This window comes from Chiloscyllium plagiosum, unplaced genomic scaffold (genome assembly GCF_037043375.1).
Source record: "Chiloscyllium plagiosum isolate Xiang-an unplaced genomic scaffold, Cpla_swu_hap1 HiC_scaffold_29, whole genome shotgun sequence".
In the NCBI taxonomy this organism is placed as follows: Eukaryota; Metazoa; Chordata; class Chondrichthyes; order Orectolobiformes; family Hemiscylliidae; genus Chiloscyllium; species Chiloscyllium plagiosum.
The window spans coordinates 35,609,766-35,629,082 of NW_028270167.1; the positions used below are offsets into that span (position 1 = coordinate 35,609,766).

A 19,317-nucleotide genomic window follows, 5' to 3' on the forward strand; every position below is an offset into this window, starting at 1 on the left:
TCCCCAACTGCATTAGCCCTACCCCCTGGACTATCTGCTCTAGAACCACAGGACTGACCATAACCTGCTCTCTGTATTGCAGAGGTGCAGACCCCGTAACAGAGAATGTGGGCGGCAAGGTGGCACAGTGGCACAGTGGTTAGCACTGCTGTCTCACAGCACCAGAGATCTGGGTTCAATTCCCACCTCAGGCAACTGACTGTGTGGAGTTTGCACGTTCTCCCCGTGTCTGCGTGGGTTTCCTCCGCATGCTCCGGTTTCCTCCCACAGTCCAAAAGATGTGCAGGTCAGGTGAATTGGCCATGCTAAATTGCCCGTAGTGTTAGGTGAAAGGGTAAATGTAGGGGAATGGGTCTGGGTGGGTTGCTCTTCGGAGGGTCGGTGTGGACCTTTTGGGCCGAAGGGCCTGTTTCCACACTGGAAAGTAATCTAAATCTAAAGAATGCCTTGACTGTGGCCAATCCCCTGGACTGGAATCACAGGCTGTCCTGGACTGACTGCGCTGTGACTCTATGACTGATGGATAACTGCATGGACTTTGATGAGAACGATTCTGTATAGACTTGGAGACGCGGCTGCCTGCTTTGTGCACATGCCGTGTCTTTGCCGCATTAGCTGCTGGTACATGGTGCAGGAGTGAGATTGTCCGTCCGTCTGACTGAGGACTGTGGCCAGCAAAGGCCACGACAAGACCTGGCTAAGGGAGGAAGCGGCTATCCCTGAGGTACAGCCTGGTCTGATCCATGAGCTGGGTCCCTGTCCCTGCGATTAAGGTGCCCCCCATCTCTAGACGAGATGCTGGTGCACCCTGCGAAGCAGCTCAGCACTTCCAAAGGCAAGTGGATCGGAGAGCTGCCTTGAGGACAATGAAGGGTTGGCAACTCTCAGATGCCAATGCCCCCAGATGAGGGGTGCATACAGCTGGTGCCCATGACTCATGCCCTGAGGTATTGATGCTGAGCAATATGGAGCTTCCTCACAGTCAGTCGAAGTCACTCAGTACTCACTCTGACTTCCATGTTGAGATTCCTCAAGGTCCAGTGTGCTTGCTAAGATAGGAAGTTGAATATTACTGAGGTGAGTTATGACAATCAGGCATTTTACAAAGAATCCTCCTCCTTAATCAGCAACTCACCGCTGCCCAGTGAAAAACCTGCCTCACTGCTAGTGCAGAAAAAAAGAAAGATGATAACCTTAAGATCGAGGTGGGTTTGGTCAGATTTCTTACCCGATTCTGTCACAAATCACTCTGAGACCACAGCATTCAGACCAATACAAGATAATTCCCAATATGTCTATATTTGCTGATGACACAAAGCAATGTGTGCTGTGAGGAGGATGCAAGGAGGCTTCAAGGGGATTGGAACAGGCTGGGTGAGTGGGTAAGGGCATTACAGATGGAATATAATGTGAAAAAAGATATAGGAAGAGAGAAATGTAGAATATTTCTTAAATGGTGAATGTCTTTGGCAATTGTTGACGTCCAAATGGTCTGGGTGCCTTTCCCAAACTATTGAAAACTAACATGAGGTGCAGTGAGCAGAGAGGAAGGAAAATAATATGCTGCATTTATTGCCCTGCCAATGAAAAATCTGCCCGACTCCATGTCTCTCTGAGGAAGATTAGCAACTCTGTGAAGTAACATCTCTTCATTTCCATCTTCAATGGGAGATCCCTTAGTTCAAAATTGTGCCCCCTGGTGTTAGACTCCCACAGAACACCCACAGCAAGATTCCAACTCATTTCTTTGAATTATAAATCCAGACCTCTGGATATCTAGTCTAGTAAGCATAGAGCTTTATTATTGTACTGTACTTGACTTCGCTATTAATTGTTGACCCCAATCCAAAGTGATGATGCTGCCAGTAATGGTACAGGGCCATAAAATACAATAATGACTGATACTCATGATGGTCTAAATTCAAGCACTGTGGGATCAGCCTCTGAATGCAGCAGCCTGAACAACAGCTGGAAATCTCACTGGAATGAGAAGCTTCAGATAATGGGGGGAGGGAGGGTGGCAGGAGAAGGAGAAGGTGACACAGGTGGCCATGCACTGTTAGCCATAAAGTCATTTGCAATGAAATTCATATATCTTTCACAGTCCAGTCAATTGCAGCACATATTAATATAATCATTTCCTAAAATTGCTCAGCACTCGAACAGAAACGATGGAGCTCAATGGGCCAGTGTTCCTTTCATGTTTTCAGAAAGCACAAGCATCAATATGACTTGATCAAAGTTTGAATCTATCCTCCTGGAGAGAGAACTCCACTGTTTCCTCAAGCTCCATCTCAGACTCTCAGGTGCCGGTTGATTCTGGGGCTGTGCTATCTCCTTGCTCAGCGCCAGCAGACGGTGATTCGGTGGTGGCCGTAGTGGTGAGAGTCTCCTCAGCTGAAGCATCTGGGCTGGTTTCTGCAAGAGGGAAGGCAGCTATTGGGAATGAGTCCCATGTTCCTGAGAAATGCAATCCCAAGTTTCCCTCGCAGCACATGAGAGACCGATTGATTTCCTCAACAAAGCACAACTCCCACTATCAGGATTGGGTGAGATGGTGACATAATGGTAATGTCACTGGGTTAGCAAGCCCATGTCCATTCTCTTGGGACACAGGTTCAAAGCCCAACACAGCAGCTCACGGCATGTAGAGTCATTCAATTAATACATCTGCATTTGAAAGCCAATTGCTGTAATGGAAATTTTAAGCAAATATTGTTAAAAAGCCCAATGGATTCGCTAACGTTCCTTTAGGGAAGAATATCTACTATCTTTAGTTGGTCTAACTGACATGAGGCCCCACCCCAGGCCTAGGCAATATGGTGTAAGCTCTGAAATGTTCCTTGGATGCTGCCTGACCTGCTGCGCTTTTCCAGCAACACATTTTCAGCAGTAAGCTCTGAAATGGCAACATCACAGAAAGGGAAATGCCACAGAGCAAAAAAACATCTCCCCAGCACCTTTAAATGGCCAACAAAAACCGCCCTAGCCAGCAATGCCCATGTCAAAAGAAGGCATTAAAGTATACAATGACACAGGGCCTGCATTCAGTGACTGGAGTGTAACACAAGGCAACAGCCCCTTTATGAATCTGTGTTTGTCGATAATGGCATAAAATATATTTTTGATATCTTCCTTCCAGGAAGGCTATGAATAGTTTAGCGTTTGTTGAAGATACCATCCTAACTTCAGTGATATACACAACTCCTGAAAGTGACCCATTTTAGAATTAGCTCATAATTGCAAGAAGTTTGATATAATTTAGAGATTTAATGTTACCCTTGCTTTGATAAGAAACAAGAAGGGATCTTCAGAGAAACATTGGCCAACTATCGAGTCATAGAGATGTACAGCATGGAAACAGACCCTTCAGTCCAACTCGTCCGTGCTGACAAAATTTCTGAATGTGTCTTCCTTGAAGTTAATTTGATGCAGTGAATAACAGGGAATTTCCACCCCATGCCTCCACATCCACCCCCAACCACATCCTGAGACCCAGAATTTACCAGCATCCCTTCTGACCTTAAAATATCACAAAGATTGAGAAGCTCTACTTGTCAGTGGAGAGGCTTCAACCAGGCCCCAGGCCTTCAACAAGCTGTTCCTGATGAAGGGCTTTTGCCTGAAATGTCGACTCTCCCGCTCCGCGCATGATGCCTAACCGACTGTGCTTTTCCAGCACCACACTCTTCATGGTGTGTTTATCTAGTCCTTCAACAGACCATTGAGCCATCCCTCATTAGAAATTTGGAAATGACATTGGAGAACTAAAAGAACTGGATGATAGATTTTCCAAACATGAGCTTGATTAGAATTCCAGTTCTATGTTACTATGACCAATGTGACTCAAGACAAACTAAATTAAAAAGTTTGATCACTATTCTGACTTCAACAGCCCAGGTACATGGTCTTTGAGCATCAGATGTATGTTCAGCCCGTTATGTCCTAATAATGGCTTCAGAGCTCAATGGGAACTGCCAGGGCTCGCAGCTGAAGGGTGGAGAGAGTTAGGGTTGGGAGGAATGCAAAGCATTCCCCACAGGGATAGGGGAGTAACTTATCAGGGTGACGGAACCAATAAGGCCGAGAGAGCCAGTCAGGGTAAGGGAGCCAGTCAGGGTAAGGGAGCCAGTCAGGGTAAGGGAGCCAGTCAGGGTAAGGGAGCCAGTCAGGGTGGGGGAATCAATCAGGATGAGAGAGCCAAAGAGACGACATCTTTGAGGTTTTGAAGTCAGTTCAGGGAGAGCACTGAGGCTATTTGCTCAGCTCTTGGATTGTGACCGGGTGAGACCTTTAGAGAACAAAGCCAGTAATGATAAATCTGATACCTTCTGTCTGTTCTCTGTTTTCCACAACGTCTTCACCCTCAGCTGGGGAAGTAACATCAGCATCCTCTGGAAAATTAATCTGCTCCTGCAATTCATTGGTCGGTCTATCAAAAGGAAGGTGAGACAGTTCTGATTATTACCATCTCAGTTCATTGAAACCATTTCCCAACTCAGTGCGTTCCCCATAAGAAGCCACTGAATAATAAAATTGATTCAGCTCAGCTGGTCAGTTCCTTTCTCATGCTAACTGTATAATAGATTAAAAATCTGCTGACCCTCTTCCTTTATAAATCCTAATGGTCATATTTATAATGATATTCCTGAAGAAGGGCTTATGCCCGAAACGTCGATTCTCCTGTTCCTTGGATGCTGCCTGACCTGCTGCGCTTTTCCAGCAACACATTTTCAGTTTATAATGATATTTGTCTATATCTGGATATGTTCATCTTGTGAGTGCTATATTCAACTTTAAACGTAAGACACCTTTTGTTATAGAGCAGTGAACGACTCACCAAGGGCAGTACTGAGCAGGTTTTGGAATAAACAAACACCATCAATACATCATTGGTTTCAACCACCTACTGGCATTGATAAAACCAATTTCAAAGCCACATCTAGCTTTGAAAACTCAAGAATTTCACCAGGGATTGAAATGTTACATTAAGTTTTCAGGTTGCATACGTTTGTTTTGTTAAGCTTTGAGTTTGAGGTGGTGAAATGACACTGGGATTGGATTGGACACATAATGTGAGTACTTTCCCAGTTTTCGGTCTCCTCGTCTGAGGAAGGAGATTCTCACTATTGAGGGAGTCCAGTGAGGGTTCACCAGATTAATTCCTGGGATGGCATATGAGAAGACTGGATCATCTGGACTTGTACTCGCTGGAATTTAGGAGACTGGGGTGGGTGGGGGGAAATCTTACAGAAGCTTATAAAGTCCTGATGAGAGTGGACAGGTTAGATGCAGGAAGAATGTTCCTGATGTTGGGGAAGTCTAGGAGTCATAGTCTAAGAATAAGGGGTAAGCCATTCAAAACTGAGAATAGGAAGCATTTCTTCACTCAGAGAGCTGTGGAATTCTCCCCCACAGGAAGCTGTTGGGGTCAGGTCATTAGATAGATTCAAGAGGGAGCTGGAAGTGGCCCTTGTGGCAAAAGGGAGCAAGGGAAATGGAGAGAGGGTGGGAATGGGATACTGAGATTGTATGACCAGCCATGATCACATTGAATAGTGGTACAGGCTTGAAGGGCCGAATGGCCTACTCCTGTACCTATTTTCTATGTTTCTATAATGAGAAACTATAGCTTCTGGTGGGGAAGCACCATTTTAACATTTTGAGTTATACCATTCCGGAATGCAATTGGGAGATAATTTTCCAGACAAACTAATGGCCTTCTGAAACTCACTCCAAAAAGTCAAGGCTGTTGGTGCTAGAGGAGCCATTAAAATTCTCAAGACAGGCATGCACTTTAAGCAGTGTCAGGAGTGAAAGGTGAGCTCTCAGGAACAAGTGGAAATGCTGAACATTTCCCCTACAGAAACCTTGGAAACCTGGTCATGGTATTTTTCAGTACTTACCGCTGAAATAGCAGATCGTGCAGCCCTAAGAAAGAGAGACAATTGGACATTAAAACAGAGCCGTAGCTCCCTCAGAAACTAACCAAGGACAACACAATAGTTATGCAGGGTTATTTTAGTAAATATACTTCCTCTGATACACAGCATAAATTTTTAATGCAATGTTTTAAATTATCAGTTCTCCCTTATTCAGGATTTCATAACAGCGTCCTCTTCCATCAGTTCTCCCTCACTGCTCAGGATGATAGAGTCCCTTTCAGGCCGTGTCACAGATACATTTCCTGCAATCTGAACCCATCAACTCCACGAATCTTGGATTAATGACCATATTTATACTGGCTGTTGTGTGATACAATGGCTACGCGTTGTCTTGGATCCTAACTGGCCTGACCTCAGCAGCACAAGGTGCATGGGAACACTGTCACTTCCATATTCCCTTCAAAGCGACACACCGTCCCACCTTGGACATTGACTCAGAATTTCCTGGGGCCTTTAATGACAGGCTAGAAGGTGGAGCCAGGGCATGACCATCATTTGCCTGGCAGGTGGCTAAATGCATTAATTGTTTGGTCATTTAGGGATGTCCCACCTCACAGGCACTGTGCCCATGTTGGCAGGTTCCTGGGGAGTTTGTCCAGTGAAACTTGGTGACCTCCTTGAGGGAGGAGAAAGTGAGGAGTGCAGGGCTCAGGGTAGCGGCAAGAAGTGCCCCTTTGAGTGCACTCCAAGTAACCCCCCCCACCGAATACCTCTTCATTGGCAATGGCTGTCCCATGACAACAGCGGCCCATGACCCCTCCCAGCCTTCACACTTGCTGTACACTGACTGCCAGTCTTTCACCCAACTCACCCCAGCTGTCATTGAGGGCATCTGGGACATCCTTTAGCTCTGGGTGCCTGCTAATAGTGGCATGTCTGAGGCTGCTCTGCTGCCAGCCCTCTGATTGGTGAGATTGGGGGTGCCACTGACTCAATTAGGCATTGACCATGAATACTGTGACCCTATCACCCCAAAAGTGGACATGTGTGATTTTCTAGATCTAGCAGCTATCCTTACCAATCGTAAAAATGTTGTTGACATTGAGTTTTCAGCCAGTCATACTATAGAGCAAACCACTAACTGATCAATTCAGGCCTTCTGAGATTAAGGCTAAAACATATTTGAGGCAGAGTAGAAGAAGCTTTACTCTGCATTGCCTGGGGTCTGAGCAGTGGAACAATAGTCAACTTGGCTCACTTGGAAAGCTGAGGGCTCAAAGATTTTTCTGGATCTTGAGTGTGTCTCATTAGGACTGCCACTCCAGAACAGTGCTGATTGAGGGAGGGCTGCATTGTCAGTAGAGCTGTCTTTTAGCCTGTTCAAATGGCTGTTAAATATCAATGGTACTAACTGAAGAGCAAGAAGCTTTCTCTCATATTCTGACACACATTTCACTTTCAGCCAAAAACAGGCACCAATTGATTATTCATTTCATTGCTGTTTCAGGGCACCAGCTAGTGTATGGCCAACAGACAACTGTAACTGCCCTTCACAGAGATGTATTGGATGGAAGATATTTATCAGAGGTCTGATAAGGCACAATATAAACTCTGATCTTTTTCAGAGTAAAGAAGGAGCTTTACTCTATACCTAACCTATGCTGTACCTCTGGGACTGTTTAATGGGGTCGGTGTACAAGAAGATCAACTTTGCATCTAACCCTTGCTGTACATGCTCTGGGTTTGTTGGGTCAGTGTAGAGATTGGTTAACTCTGTATTTAACGCTATGCTGTACCTGCCCTGGGATATTTGATGGGGACACTAGAATGCAGGGCTTCACAAACTGGGGCTCAAGACCCTAAGCTGAAATTCATAGAATCATCAAGTGTAGAAGCAGGTCATTCGGCCCATTGAGTCCACACTGACTCTCCAAAGAGCATGCCACCCAGATCCACACCATACCCTATCCCTGCATTTCCCACGATGAATCCACATAGTTTACACATCCCTGGACACTATGGGCAATTTAGTATGGCTAATGCATCGAGTTAATCTTCTTGTACACCAATGAACAGTCCCAGAGGTACAGCATAGGCTAGGTACAAAGTTAAGCTCCTTCTTTACACTGAACCTGAAAATCTTTGAACTGTGGGAGGAAACCAGAGCACCAGAGGAAACACACTGACACGGGAAGAATGTGCAAATCAAGCCCAGGTGCCTAATGTTGTGAGGCTGCAGTACTAACCACTGAGCCACTGTTCTGCCTTTTGGGGTCTCGAGCAAATTATAAAGTGCTCCCCCCTTTAAGAAGTGCCTACTTTCACAGGCCAGTGTGTGGCGACAGTTGAAGTGCCATTTTGATGAGGAAGGGCTGGGAATTACTTACATGGAATGCTTTCACGGTTCCTTATAATGTACTGAATCATCAAGACAGTTCCTACAACAGCTATCAGCATTCCTGCTACCGCAGCACCAATCACAGCTGGCAGGGCACTAAAAGGGGGGTCCGCTGAAAATAGACAGAGATGGCAACTTAGTAGTGCCTTCTTAAAGTGGAATGATTGAAACAAAATTGTTCACTCAATTTTTAAAAACTCTTTTAAAAATCATGCACAGGAATTTAAACAACAACAGAAATTATTCAGATCTATATGAACAGTCAACATGGGAAATTTCTCCATTAGAAATGTTATTAATGAAATGTAATTGTGAATATATCGATCATATTGTGCACTTCAACAAAGAAGAGGGGAGAAGCTGCCTGAGCAGGAGAGTTGGAGAGGGAATCACAGAGCGTGGCTTCCATGTACGTTCAAAGCTGTCACCGAGGACACCGATTATTACACAGTGTATCCAAGAGCTAAAGTGGGGAAAATGGCAAGTGGGCTGTAGCTATCAAGAGGTGAAGTCATGAAGGAATTTGGAGACAATGATGAGGATTTGGAACTGAATATTGCTGAGGGGTGAGGAATCAAGATTGTCAACAGAGGGAATGATAAGTGAACAAGGGCTAGTATAGAATAGTTGAATTTTCAGTTGGTGCTGGCTCCTTTAGGAGGGAATTGGACTAATGCATGACTGGGGCAAAGGTCCCATTGTTGGATTCACAAGTAGCACTTGGTCTATATAATGTCTTAGAGTGGCTTTAATTACCTGAGGAGGTAGGAGGGAAACTATCCAGAAAAGACAGGACTGATGGAGGCCTCATATGAAATTTTAGGATAATGTAAAATAAAAGATGTTCTGATAATCCAGGGAGTAGAAAATGAGGACTGCAGATGCTGGAGATCAGAGTTGCAAGTGTGGTGCTGGAAAAGCACAGCAGGTCAGGCAGCATCTGAGGAGCAGGAGAGTCGACATTTTGGGCATAAGCTCTTCATCAGGATTGATGGGAATCACAGCTCCTTCCTTATAGCTCTCTTTAGCTTGAGAGTAGTTAGAAGGTAAAGTTTAGAGCGTAAGAACGAGCGGAAGCAAGTTAGATATATTTAAGGAGAAGCTAGAAAGATATATCGGAGAGAACGGAATAACAGGATATGGAAGACACTTATATGGAATGTAAACACTATCATGGACCTTTTGTGTCAAATGGCCCCTTTCTGTGCTGGAAGATCCTGTCTATACTATGGTGTAGTAACTACATAATGTGGATGAGGTCAGGACATAGAGCAGTGAATTCCAATCTTTGTGAGAGACTGAATGAACTGTTTGAAACTCAGTTCATGCCCAAATTGGACATCCAGAATGAGATTTTAACGCATCAAACACCATCCACTTCTACAGAGTTAAAATCAGATCTGAATATTCAGGATGAGCAGTTGTACATTGTGTCAAGAAGGAGGTGAGCTACATACCTGCAGTAGAGGGGTTTTGATATTAAGAGTGGAAGCATAGGATTGTTAAGTAAGTGGTTAAACTTTAGAAAAAGTCTGATGGATGCAAGGTTAGAAAAGGGGGACTGGAGGCTGGAGAGACCATTGGAGACCATCTCAATTTCCACAGTCATCCAGCTCCAATATCACAGAAACAGACAATTTCCCCAAATGTCAAGATTAGAGAGGTGCTGGAAAAGCACAGCAGGTCAGGCAGCATCCGAGGAGCAGGAAAATCAACGTTTCAAGCAAAAGCCCTTCATCAGGAATGAGAAGGACTCCTGCTGAAACGTCGATTTTCCTGCTCCTCGGATGCTGCCTGACCTGCTGTGCTTGTCCAACAACACTCTACTCTTGACTCTGATCTCCAGCATCTGCAGTCCTCACTTCCCCAAATGGATCATGCTAACATTTTTGCTTCACATGAGCTTACATCCGTTCCTCTTTGTCTGAACTTATCGACATAGCCTTCTATTTGTTTCTGCTGAATGGCCTCCTTCTGTGACTTATTGCTGGTGGGAGTAATCTGGGATCCATGCTTTAGGGAGAGGGCGCAGAGGAAATGAAACAAACGACAAGAGATGGGGGATGGGTAGATGGCGGTTATCATATATGTGAGAGACTAGGGTTGTTCTCTTTAGACTGGGCTAAAGGGAGATTTAATGGAGTGTTCAAAGTGGTAAAGTATTTCGACAGAGCAAATAAGGAGAAGCAGAAGGGACAAATGCCCGAAGACTCAGAATTGAGGCAAAATTGAATCAACAGGGAGGAGCTGAGCTTGATCTCTTGAGCTTCTGAATCAAGTGCAGAGAAGATCAGTGCAGTGCTGCACAAAGATGATCGACAAAGTGGGAATATCAATATTTGATTGAGGATGTTCTGCAGCTCATTCCAGTTAATGATAGCATCTTTGTAAACGTTAACTTGACTTCCTCCCACTGCACTGTTTAGTAACTCCTCCAACTCATTAGATTAGATTAGATTAGATTACTTACAGTGTGGAAACAGGCCCTTCGGCCCAACAAGTCCACACCGCCCCGCCGAAGCGCAACCCACCCATACCCCTACATTTACCCCTTACCTAACACTACGGGCAATTTAGCATGGCCAATTCACCTGACCTGCACATCTTTGGACTGTGGGAGGAAACCGGAGCACCCGGAGGAAACCCACGCAGACACGGGGAGAATGTGCAAACTCCACACAGTCAGTCGCCTGAGGCGGAAATTGAACCTGGGTCTCTAGCGCTGTGAGGCAGCAGTGCTAACCACTGTGCCACCGTGCTGCCCACCATCTGCTACATTGTGAGAGAGACACAGAGAGAGGGAAAGAGATAAACTAAATATTGAATTATTAGTCATCAGAATGAGTAATCTGATTTAAAGATCATGCAAAAGGATTATCAGGAAAACTTCCTGACTTGGCAAGAGTTTTGAAATTATTGCCAAGAGGGACAGTGGGGTTACAAGATAGTACAGTACAAAATGCAGATGGTTGATTATAACATGAGAATTGGGAGTTACAGTAATAATATAGACTGTGTTTAAATTAACAGATTAATAGGGTATCTGAAGATTAGGAATCCTTCCAGTTGGTGTAGCTGAAAGTTAGCTTCTTAACTGGTTATGATATAATTTCGTGAGGGGGACAAAGGATTAAAGCGACCATGTTGTTATGATATGAGGAGTATTAAGGGACAGGCTAGTTAATGTATCACAAGATTAAGATACTTAACCACTGAGATTTGTGAATTAATTAGTTAGAATTTTAGACACCGGGATAAAAAAGAATTACTGTACTGGCTAGTTAAGATGTCCACTAGGTGGGGTACAAGAGGACTGAAATAATTGAAAGGCGAGTTTCCACAGGCCATGTTGCATTTTCTTGACCTTTCTTCGTTAACAATAATCAAAGGCAACAGATTCTCAGCAGCTTGAACTGGACAACATTTGAACCCAGAATATTATCAAGTCTCATCCGTGCACAGATATTTTATACAGTGTACTGAGTATATGGTTTTGCATCAAAGAGAGGGATTCCTCATATTGTCCGGCTGAATTACATTTGAAATAGTTTGAGGTCAGTATTCTGGTCTTTTACACAACTTCCAACAGCTTAACCACAAAATCTGAAGAAAAAAAAAGTACAATTCACAGGCAAGAATAGACCAGATTCTCTCATTTCCAACCTGTTCTATTTCAAACTCACCTTCAGGTAGCATTATTCCTAGAAATCTCACAAAGTAAGACCTAAACCATAATTAATGTGCAGTCACTCATTATTATCAACTCAGAGTTTGCAGCAAGTAACTGAATCTTTCAAGAGACCAGTGTGAGTCTTTGCTGCTCACACATTGCCTCTGGGCTGGCAAAGTGGCCCAATGTTTGTCTTTTGAGGAGATACTTGCACTGAGAGAGTTTAAAAAATCAGATTTCCACAAAGCACAATCAAAATTCAGCACAGCCAGTGTGAGAACTCTAGCTCAAACACATAATTTTCTGCATGACTAAAATGGTGGACTGAGAGTAGCGTGGATCTTGCAGCTGCGCCTGAGATTACAAGCTTACTTCTGGATTTCTTAGTTATTACTTCCAGTCGTATAAATTTTTATTTTGATTCATTTTTGGTTCTTCAAAAGACACGTAGGTAAGTACATGAATAAGAAGTGTTTGGAGGGATATGAACCAAGCGCAGGCAGATGGGACTAGTATAGTTTGGGATTATGGTCGGCATGTGATGGTTAGACCTAAGGATCTGTTTCCATGCTGTATGACTCTGTGATTCATAAATTGAAGAAAGTCTGAGACAGAAGGAGGCCATTCAGCCCATTGGGCCATTAGTATTCAACTGCAGATAACTTGTGATCGAAGCCCTTTGCATAGATCCCCTTCAGAACCTTCCGTTTGCTGTTTAGTCTATGAGCACTCCCTGTAATGGGTTTTAACACTCAGCTTCTGGCTAACAGGTTGTCAAATGGCTACTATGGTTATCACTCATAACCAACAGCAAGTGGGAAGAGGCACGACACTGAAGTCCATCCCTTCCGCTGGGAACAGGCAGTCCAATGGCCAGCTGCAAACTGGAATAAGTGGGAAAAGGGGTTAGATCAGAGTGCCTGAATTACAAGCAGTACAGTGACAGTTCTCCAAACACTTAGCAATTGTCCTTTTACTAGGGCCTAAATAGAACAATGGCCCTTTCTTAAACTACAATCAATAACAAGTGGCATTGTTTGGTGATCACAGCAAACTCTACCACACAAACCAAACAATAGAAATAGGCAGCATCTTAGAGAATGAAATGGCTTCCAACAAGGTATCACATGGAGAAGCTAAACAACAACTTGAGCCACAGCAAAACCAATATCCCTTCGGGATCCATTATTTTGCAGATTCAGAATTTTCAACGCAATTTTTGGGTTTCTGGCAGAAATCCCGCTTTCCCGCTTTGGATCAGTCCAATAAACCTTAGTATCCAATGCAGTTCCTGTGGGAAGATACCAGATTGGCAACAAGAGACTTTTCAGCCTGTCGGGGCTGTGCTAGCTTTGTCTCTTGTACAGCAACCTTGTTAATCTAATAAACATATCTAATGGTACATATCTGATGGGTTAAAGGGCTCCAGGGAACAGGCGGGAAAGTGGAATTGAAGCCAGGATAAGATCAACCATGATCATGTTAAATGGCTGAGTCAACTCAAAGAGCTGAATTGCCTACGCCTGCTCCTGATTCCTATGTTACTCCCACTCCCTTGTTTTTTTCTCTCCATAACCCTGCACCTATAGCTTCATCAAAAATTCTCTTTTAAGAGGTGGTATTGAATCTATTTCTGCTGCTCTATTGGACAACATGGTCTAAATCCTAAACCTTTCTCTTACGACTCATCTGCTTCTTTCGCCAATCGTCTTAAGTCTCAGCTGTCTGGTTACAGATCTTTGTGAGAAAATTCATTTTATTTGTGTCCCCCTATATTTGTGATGTGCTCTGAATTGGCAGCAGCTGTCAAGGTGACATTAGTTGGAGAACTGTACACAGCAGGGAATGTGGAGCAGCAGTGGTTGCTACATTTGATCTTGCCTAGGAACAAGGGTAAGCCTTTACTGTAAGGTTTTCAATCAATCACTCAAATATAGTTCAGGGTGATTGAAGAGCTGTTCAAGAGTTTGAGTGAGAGAGTCCGCTGCAGTGAGTAAAGTCTCATTGCCAGAAAGGCTGCTGTTGTAGCATGCTCCAAGCCATTAGACCGCTGAGATGTCCTGAAGTAAATAAGTGTATGAACTATGGCTTTAAGAGGTCTACTTTGTCCCTTTTTTTAAAAAATAAAGAAAGGTTTTAAGACAGAGGAGCAAGATGTCTACTGAAACTCATAAACGTGTGAGGCCTTGGGGATTTTTTTCTTAAAGTTGGACTGATAGAAGCAGACTGAGTGAGTATTGTCAAGCTCCCACAAAACTCTGATTTTTAGTTTCTTAGTACTTTTTCAGTAGCTGTTGTTGCTGGGTCTGTTGCTGCAGTATATCTCTCCCTGCTACACACTCTCGAGTTCTCTTGATGTTTTACTTTCTGGCCTGCTAGAGTTGCATGTGAGACCATCTGTTTTCCGAATTTGCCTTTTGCCAAGGGTGAAGGAGTCGAGAGTGCGGTGCTGGGAAAGCACAACAGCATCCAAAGAGCAGGAGAATCAACGTTTCAGGCATAAGCCCTCCATCAGGAAGAGTGTGTTTATGGGATATTACTATATTTGAACAATTAGTAATAGTTACTGTATCTATTATTTTGCTAAGCATTTCGAAAGTTCCAACTAAGTCAATTCTTTTCTTTTGGTGTATATTAACTACAGTGTATGAATAAATTGTGTTTTGCTTAACATTGAGTAGTTTGACCAATCAGATTGCATCTGGAACACAGCACTTTATCTTTAAAATATGAAAAAATTAAGGTCTAGGCTACCTCCTTTATATATCTTGAGGGAGTTTGGTCTGGCCCATTACATAAATACAGCTGAGTACTGAACACAGGGTTCAGGAAAGAAACTGGAAGCTGTCCTGAGCTTCAATGGGTCAGGAGCCTTTGAACTGTTAATAATTCCAAGCAGTGTCGGGGAAGGAAGCCCGGAAACAGTATGTGTTTTGTGAAACTGAGAAATATCCAAGTTTGGCAAAACCCAAGGGCAGAATCAGTTTAGTAGAATTATGCCTATGAGTAAGTGTAAAATGCTGCCTTCAGCGTCCTGAGAAGCATGGTCCCAGAAAAGGAAAGTTTAACTGCCAGGATCTGAGCAGACCATGAGGCAGTCTATGATGGAATGGGCGTTTGAGGGACTCCCCACACTAGGTCTTAAAAAGTGAAGAATTAGAATCCCTTGTAAAGTTCAACTGAAATTTGGTGACCCATACTCTCACGAAAGTCAGGGATCACTAAAATCTGGGATCTGTAATTGTGTTATGATGTCTCGGTGAGGTGTTTGACCACAGTTTGTATCTTACCCACATTTACCTTGTGATAATTCTATTTGTGATGCTTATAGTAGATTCTTTGCTGTTTCAGCATTGTATAGAGTCAGAAAGTCATAGAGATATACAGCACAGAAACAGACCCTTTGGTCCAACTCGTCCATGCTGACCAGATATCCTAACCTAATCTAGTCCCATTTGCCAGCACATGGCCCATATCCCTCTAAACCCTTCCTTTTCATATACCCATCCAGATGCCTTTTAAATGTTGTAATTGTACCAGCCTCCACCACTTCCTCTGGCAGCGCATTCCATAAACGCACCATCTTCTGCATGAAAAAGTTGCCCCTTAGCTCCCTTTTAACTTGTTCCCCTCTCACCCTAAACCTATGCCCTCTAGTTCTGGACTCCCCGATCCGAGGGAAAAGACCTTGTCCATTTACCCTAACCATGCCCCTTGTGATTTTATAAACCTCCGTAAGTTCACCCCTCAGCCTCCGACGCTGCAGGGAAAACTGCCCCAGCCTACTCAGCCTCTCCCTGTAGCTCAATTCCTATAGTAAACTTTATTTTGTTTGCTTTGTTCTCTAAGTACCTCCGATTTCAGTCTTCGTCTACTTTGAAAAAAGTTTATGATCCCTGCCAGACTATTACATAAATTTAGTGGTCCCATCCGGGAGCATAACATCCTTCAATCACTGGAATCTGTTTCATTTTATTTACTTTATGTGTCATGGCAATGGAAGGACCTCAAAATATTTACCGGTATCTGAACTTGTAATAATAGCATGTGTTTTTAAAAGAAAATGATAGATAGCCAAGAGATGGTTTCAGATATAAATTTAGTGTCTGTCTAGAGAGAGAAAGACACACAGAGAGAGTAAAACAGAGACACAGCAAGATATGGAGAGAGAGAAAGAGAGAGACTTGGAATGTCACATTTGGTGAGATATCAAGGAAGCTTCACAGAGTTGGAATTAAAAGAGAAAGATGTATTACAAATTGAACTGTAACCCTCTGAGAGTTGTCATGAATATGATGGGAAGAGAAGAAAGCGGTCTGAGTGAGAGATGTGTTTTGTCTCTTTCCTTGTCAAGAATATGTGTTAAAAGCCAATTTCAATCTGGTAAAGCATCACCATAGTGTTACCAGACCAATAGGCGGTTTCCTCACGAGAGAGAGAGACAACTGGTAGTTTAACCTGAGGGGCACCACATGGTAAGGAGAATCCTTCACAATAACCTTAGGCAGTGGGGCAATTGAAACCACACAGTTAGCATCATTCTGTATTGCAAACTAGGCAGCCAGCCAGCCAACTGAGCTAAACCAACTCCAAACTCTTTTCTGTAAGTGTTAGTGAAAGAAGGTGTGCTAGCGAGCTGAGGGACTGGCATATGCCCATGGTATGAGTTTCTCATAGATGCAGACATTTTCACCACAGGAGGCGATTCGACCCATTATGTTCACACCAGTTGACAAAGATTTGATTACGTTAACCCAATTGGTCCATAACCCTGGAGGCTATGTCAATGGAAGTGAATCTCTAAATACTATTTAAATATTAAGAGAGTTTCTGACCCAACCTCTCTTCCAGACAGTCAGTTCCAGACTCTAAGCTCCTTCAGAATGAAAAGAATTCTTCTCAACTCTCCTCTTACCCTTCTGCTTCTTACTTAAAAACAGTAACTCTTCAGTGACCATAATTCAGTTACATTTAGTTTAGCGATAGAAAGGGATAGATACATGCCACAGGTCAAGAGTTATCGATGGGACAAGGGCAATTACAATGCGATTAGGCAAGAATTAGGATGCATAGAATGAGGTAGCAAAATGCAGGGGATGCAGACTATTGAAATGTGGAGCTGGTTTATGGAACAGATATTGCGTGTCCTTGATAGGTATGTCCCTGTCAGGCGGGGAGGAAGTGATAAGGTAAGGGAACTGTGGTTTACCACAGAAAATGCATCTCTTGTTAAGCAGAAGAAGGAGGCTTATGTGTTGATGAGGCAAGATGGTACAGATGAGGCGATGGAGAGTTACAGATCAGCTAGGAAGGATTTAAAGAGAGAGTTAAGAAGAGCAAAGAGAGGACATGAGCAGTCTTTAGTAAATAGAGTAAAGGAGAACCCTAAAGCTTTCTATAGGTATGTGAGGAATAAAAGGATGGTTATGGCAGGAATCGGGCCAGTCAAAGACAGAAGTGGGAAGTTGAGTGTGGACCCTGCAGAGATCGGAGAGGTGCTAAATGGACATTTCTCATCGGTGATCACTCAGGAAAAGGAGAATATTGTGGAGGTAAGAATGAGGTATGAGATGTTAGACTAGAAAGGATCGAGATTAGTTACACACATCGAGGTGTTATCAATTCTAGAAGGAGTGAAAGTAGACAGGTCCCCCCTGGGCCATATGGGATTTATCCGAGGATTCTCTGGGAAGCTTGGGAGGAGATAGCAGAGCCTTTGGCTTTGATATTTGAATCGTCATTGTCTACAGGTTTAGTACCTGAGGACTGGAGGATTGCAAATGTTGTGCCCTTGTTCAAGAAGGGCAGCAGAGATGACCCAGGTATTTATAGACCAGTGAGCCTTACGTCTGTTGTGGGAAAGGTTTTGGAAAGGATTATAAGAGATAAGATTTATAATCATCTAGCAAGCAATAATTTGATTTCAGATAGTCAACATGGTTTCGTCAAGGGCAGGTTGTCTCTCACAAACCTCATTGAGATATTTGAGAAGGTGACCAAGCATGTAGATGAGGGTAGGGCAGTTGATGTGGTATACATGGACTTCAGTAAAGCCTTTGATAACCTTCCACATGGTAGGCTGATGGAGAAAATGCAGAGGCATGGAATGGAGAGTGATTTAGCAGTTGGATTAGAAACTAGCTTTCTGGAAGAAGGCAGCTAGTGGTGGTTGATGGAAAATATTCAGCCTGGAGTCCGGTCACTAGTGGTATGCCACAAGGATCTGTTTAGGAACCACTGCTGTTTGTCATTTTTATAAATGACTTAGACGCAGGCATAGGTGGATAGGTTAGTAAATTTGCAGACGACACAAAAGTCGGTGGAGTAGTGGACAGTTTGGAAGAATGTTACAGGTTGCAGGGGGACTTGGATAAACTTCAGAATTGGGCTGAGAGGTGGCAAATGGAGTTCAATGCAGCTAAATGTGAGGTGATACACTTTGGGAAGAATAACAGGAAGGCAGAGTACTGGGTCAATGGAAAGATTCTTGGTAGTGTGGATGTGCAGATGGATCTTGGAGTCCATGTACATAGATCCGTGAAAGTTGCCACCCAGGTGGATAGTGCTGTTAAGAAGGCATACGGTCTGTTAGGTTTCATTGGTAGAGGAATTGAGTTCCGGAAGCGCAATATCATGCTGCAACTATACGAAATGCTGGTGCAGCCACACTTGGAATATTGTGTACAGTTCTGGTCTCCCCATTAGAGGAAGGATGTGGAAGCTTTGGAAAAGGTGCAGAGGAGATTTACCAGGATGTTGCCTGGTCTGGAGGGAAGGTCTTATGAGGAAAGGCTGAGAAACTTGGGTCTGTTCTCATTGGAAAGAAGAAGGCTATGGAGGGATTTGACAGAGACATACAAGATGATCAAAGGATTAGATAGGATAGACAGTGAAATACTTTTTCCTAGGATGATGACGCCAGCTTGTACGAGAGGGCATAACTACAAATTGAGGGGTGATAGATTTAAGACAGATGTCAGAGGTAAGTTCTTTACACAGAGAGTGGTAAGGGTGTGGAATGCCCTACCTGCTAGTGTAGTCAACTCAGCCACATTAGGGAGATTTAAACAATCCTTAGATAAGCACATGGATGATTTTGGGATAGTGTAGGGGGACGAGCTGAGAACAGTTCACAGGTTGTCGCAACATCGAGGGCTGAAGGACCTGTTCTGCGTTGTATGTTCTATGTTCTACTAATAGAAAAAGTGCCTTCCAATCCATGCCCCTCAAGACTTTATCTGGCTTTATCAAATCCCCTTTCAACTTTTGCTGCTCCAAAGAAAATGGGCCCAGCCTCTCCAATTTTTCGTTAGATCCTCCAGCCCAGTCTGGATCCTGATAAATCTTCTTTGCGCCCTCTGTGA

The 19,317-nt window shown here is 43.6% G+C and overlaps 1 protein-coding gene across 3 annotated transcripts in view; it reads right to left on the reverse strand.

Annotated features, from left to right (window-relative positions):
- Positions 1-1,085: 1,085 nt before the first annotated feature.
- vsig10l2 (V-set and immunoglobulin domain containing 10 like 2) overlaps positions 1,086-19,317 on the reverse strand; it is a 63,864-nt gene continuing 45,632 nt past the window's right edge. The window contains exons 9-12 of one of the 3 annotated variants that reach the window (XM_087976611.1): positions 8,273-8,395; positions 5,907-5,931; positions 4,329-4,432; positions 2,169-2,418 (exon numbers count right to left, since the gene is read on the reverse strand). In XM_087976611.1, the coding sequence (XP_087832737.1) occupies positions 2,303-2,418; positions 4,329-4,432; positions 5,907-5,931; positions 8,273-8,395 (368 nt within the window). In that variant the 3' untranslated portion in view covers positions 2,169-2,302. Of the gene's footprint in view, positions 2,419-4,328; positions 4,433-5,906; positions 5,932-8,272; positions 8,396-19,317 lie in introns of all 3 variants that reach the window. The other 2 variants (XM_087976610.1, XM_087976612.1) reach the window with 2 other exon arrangements.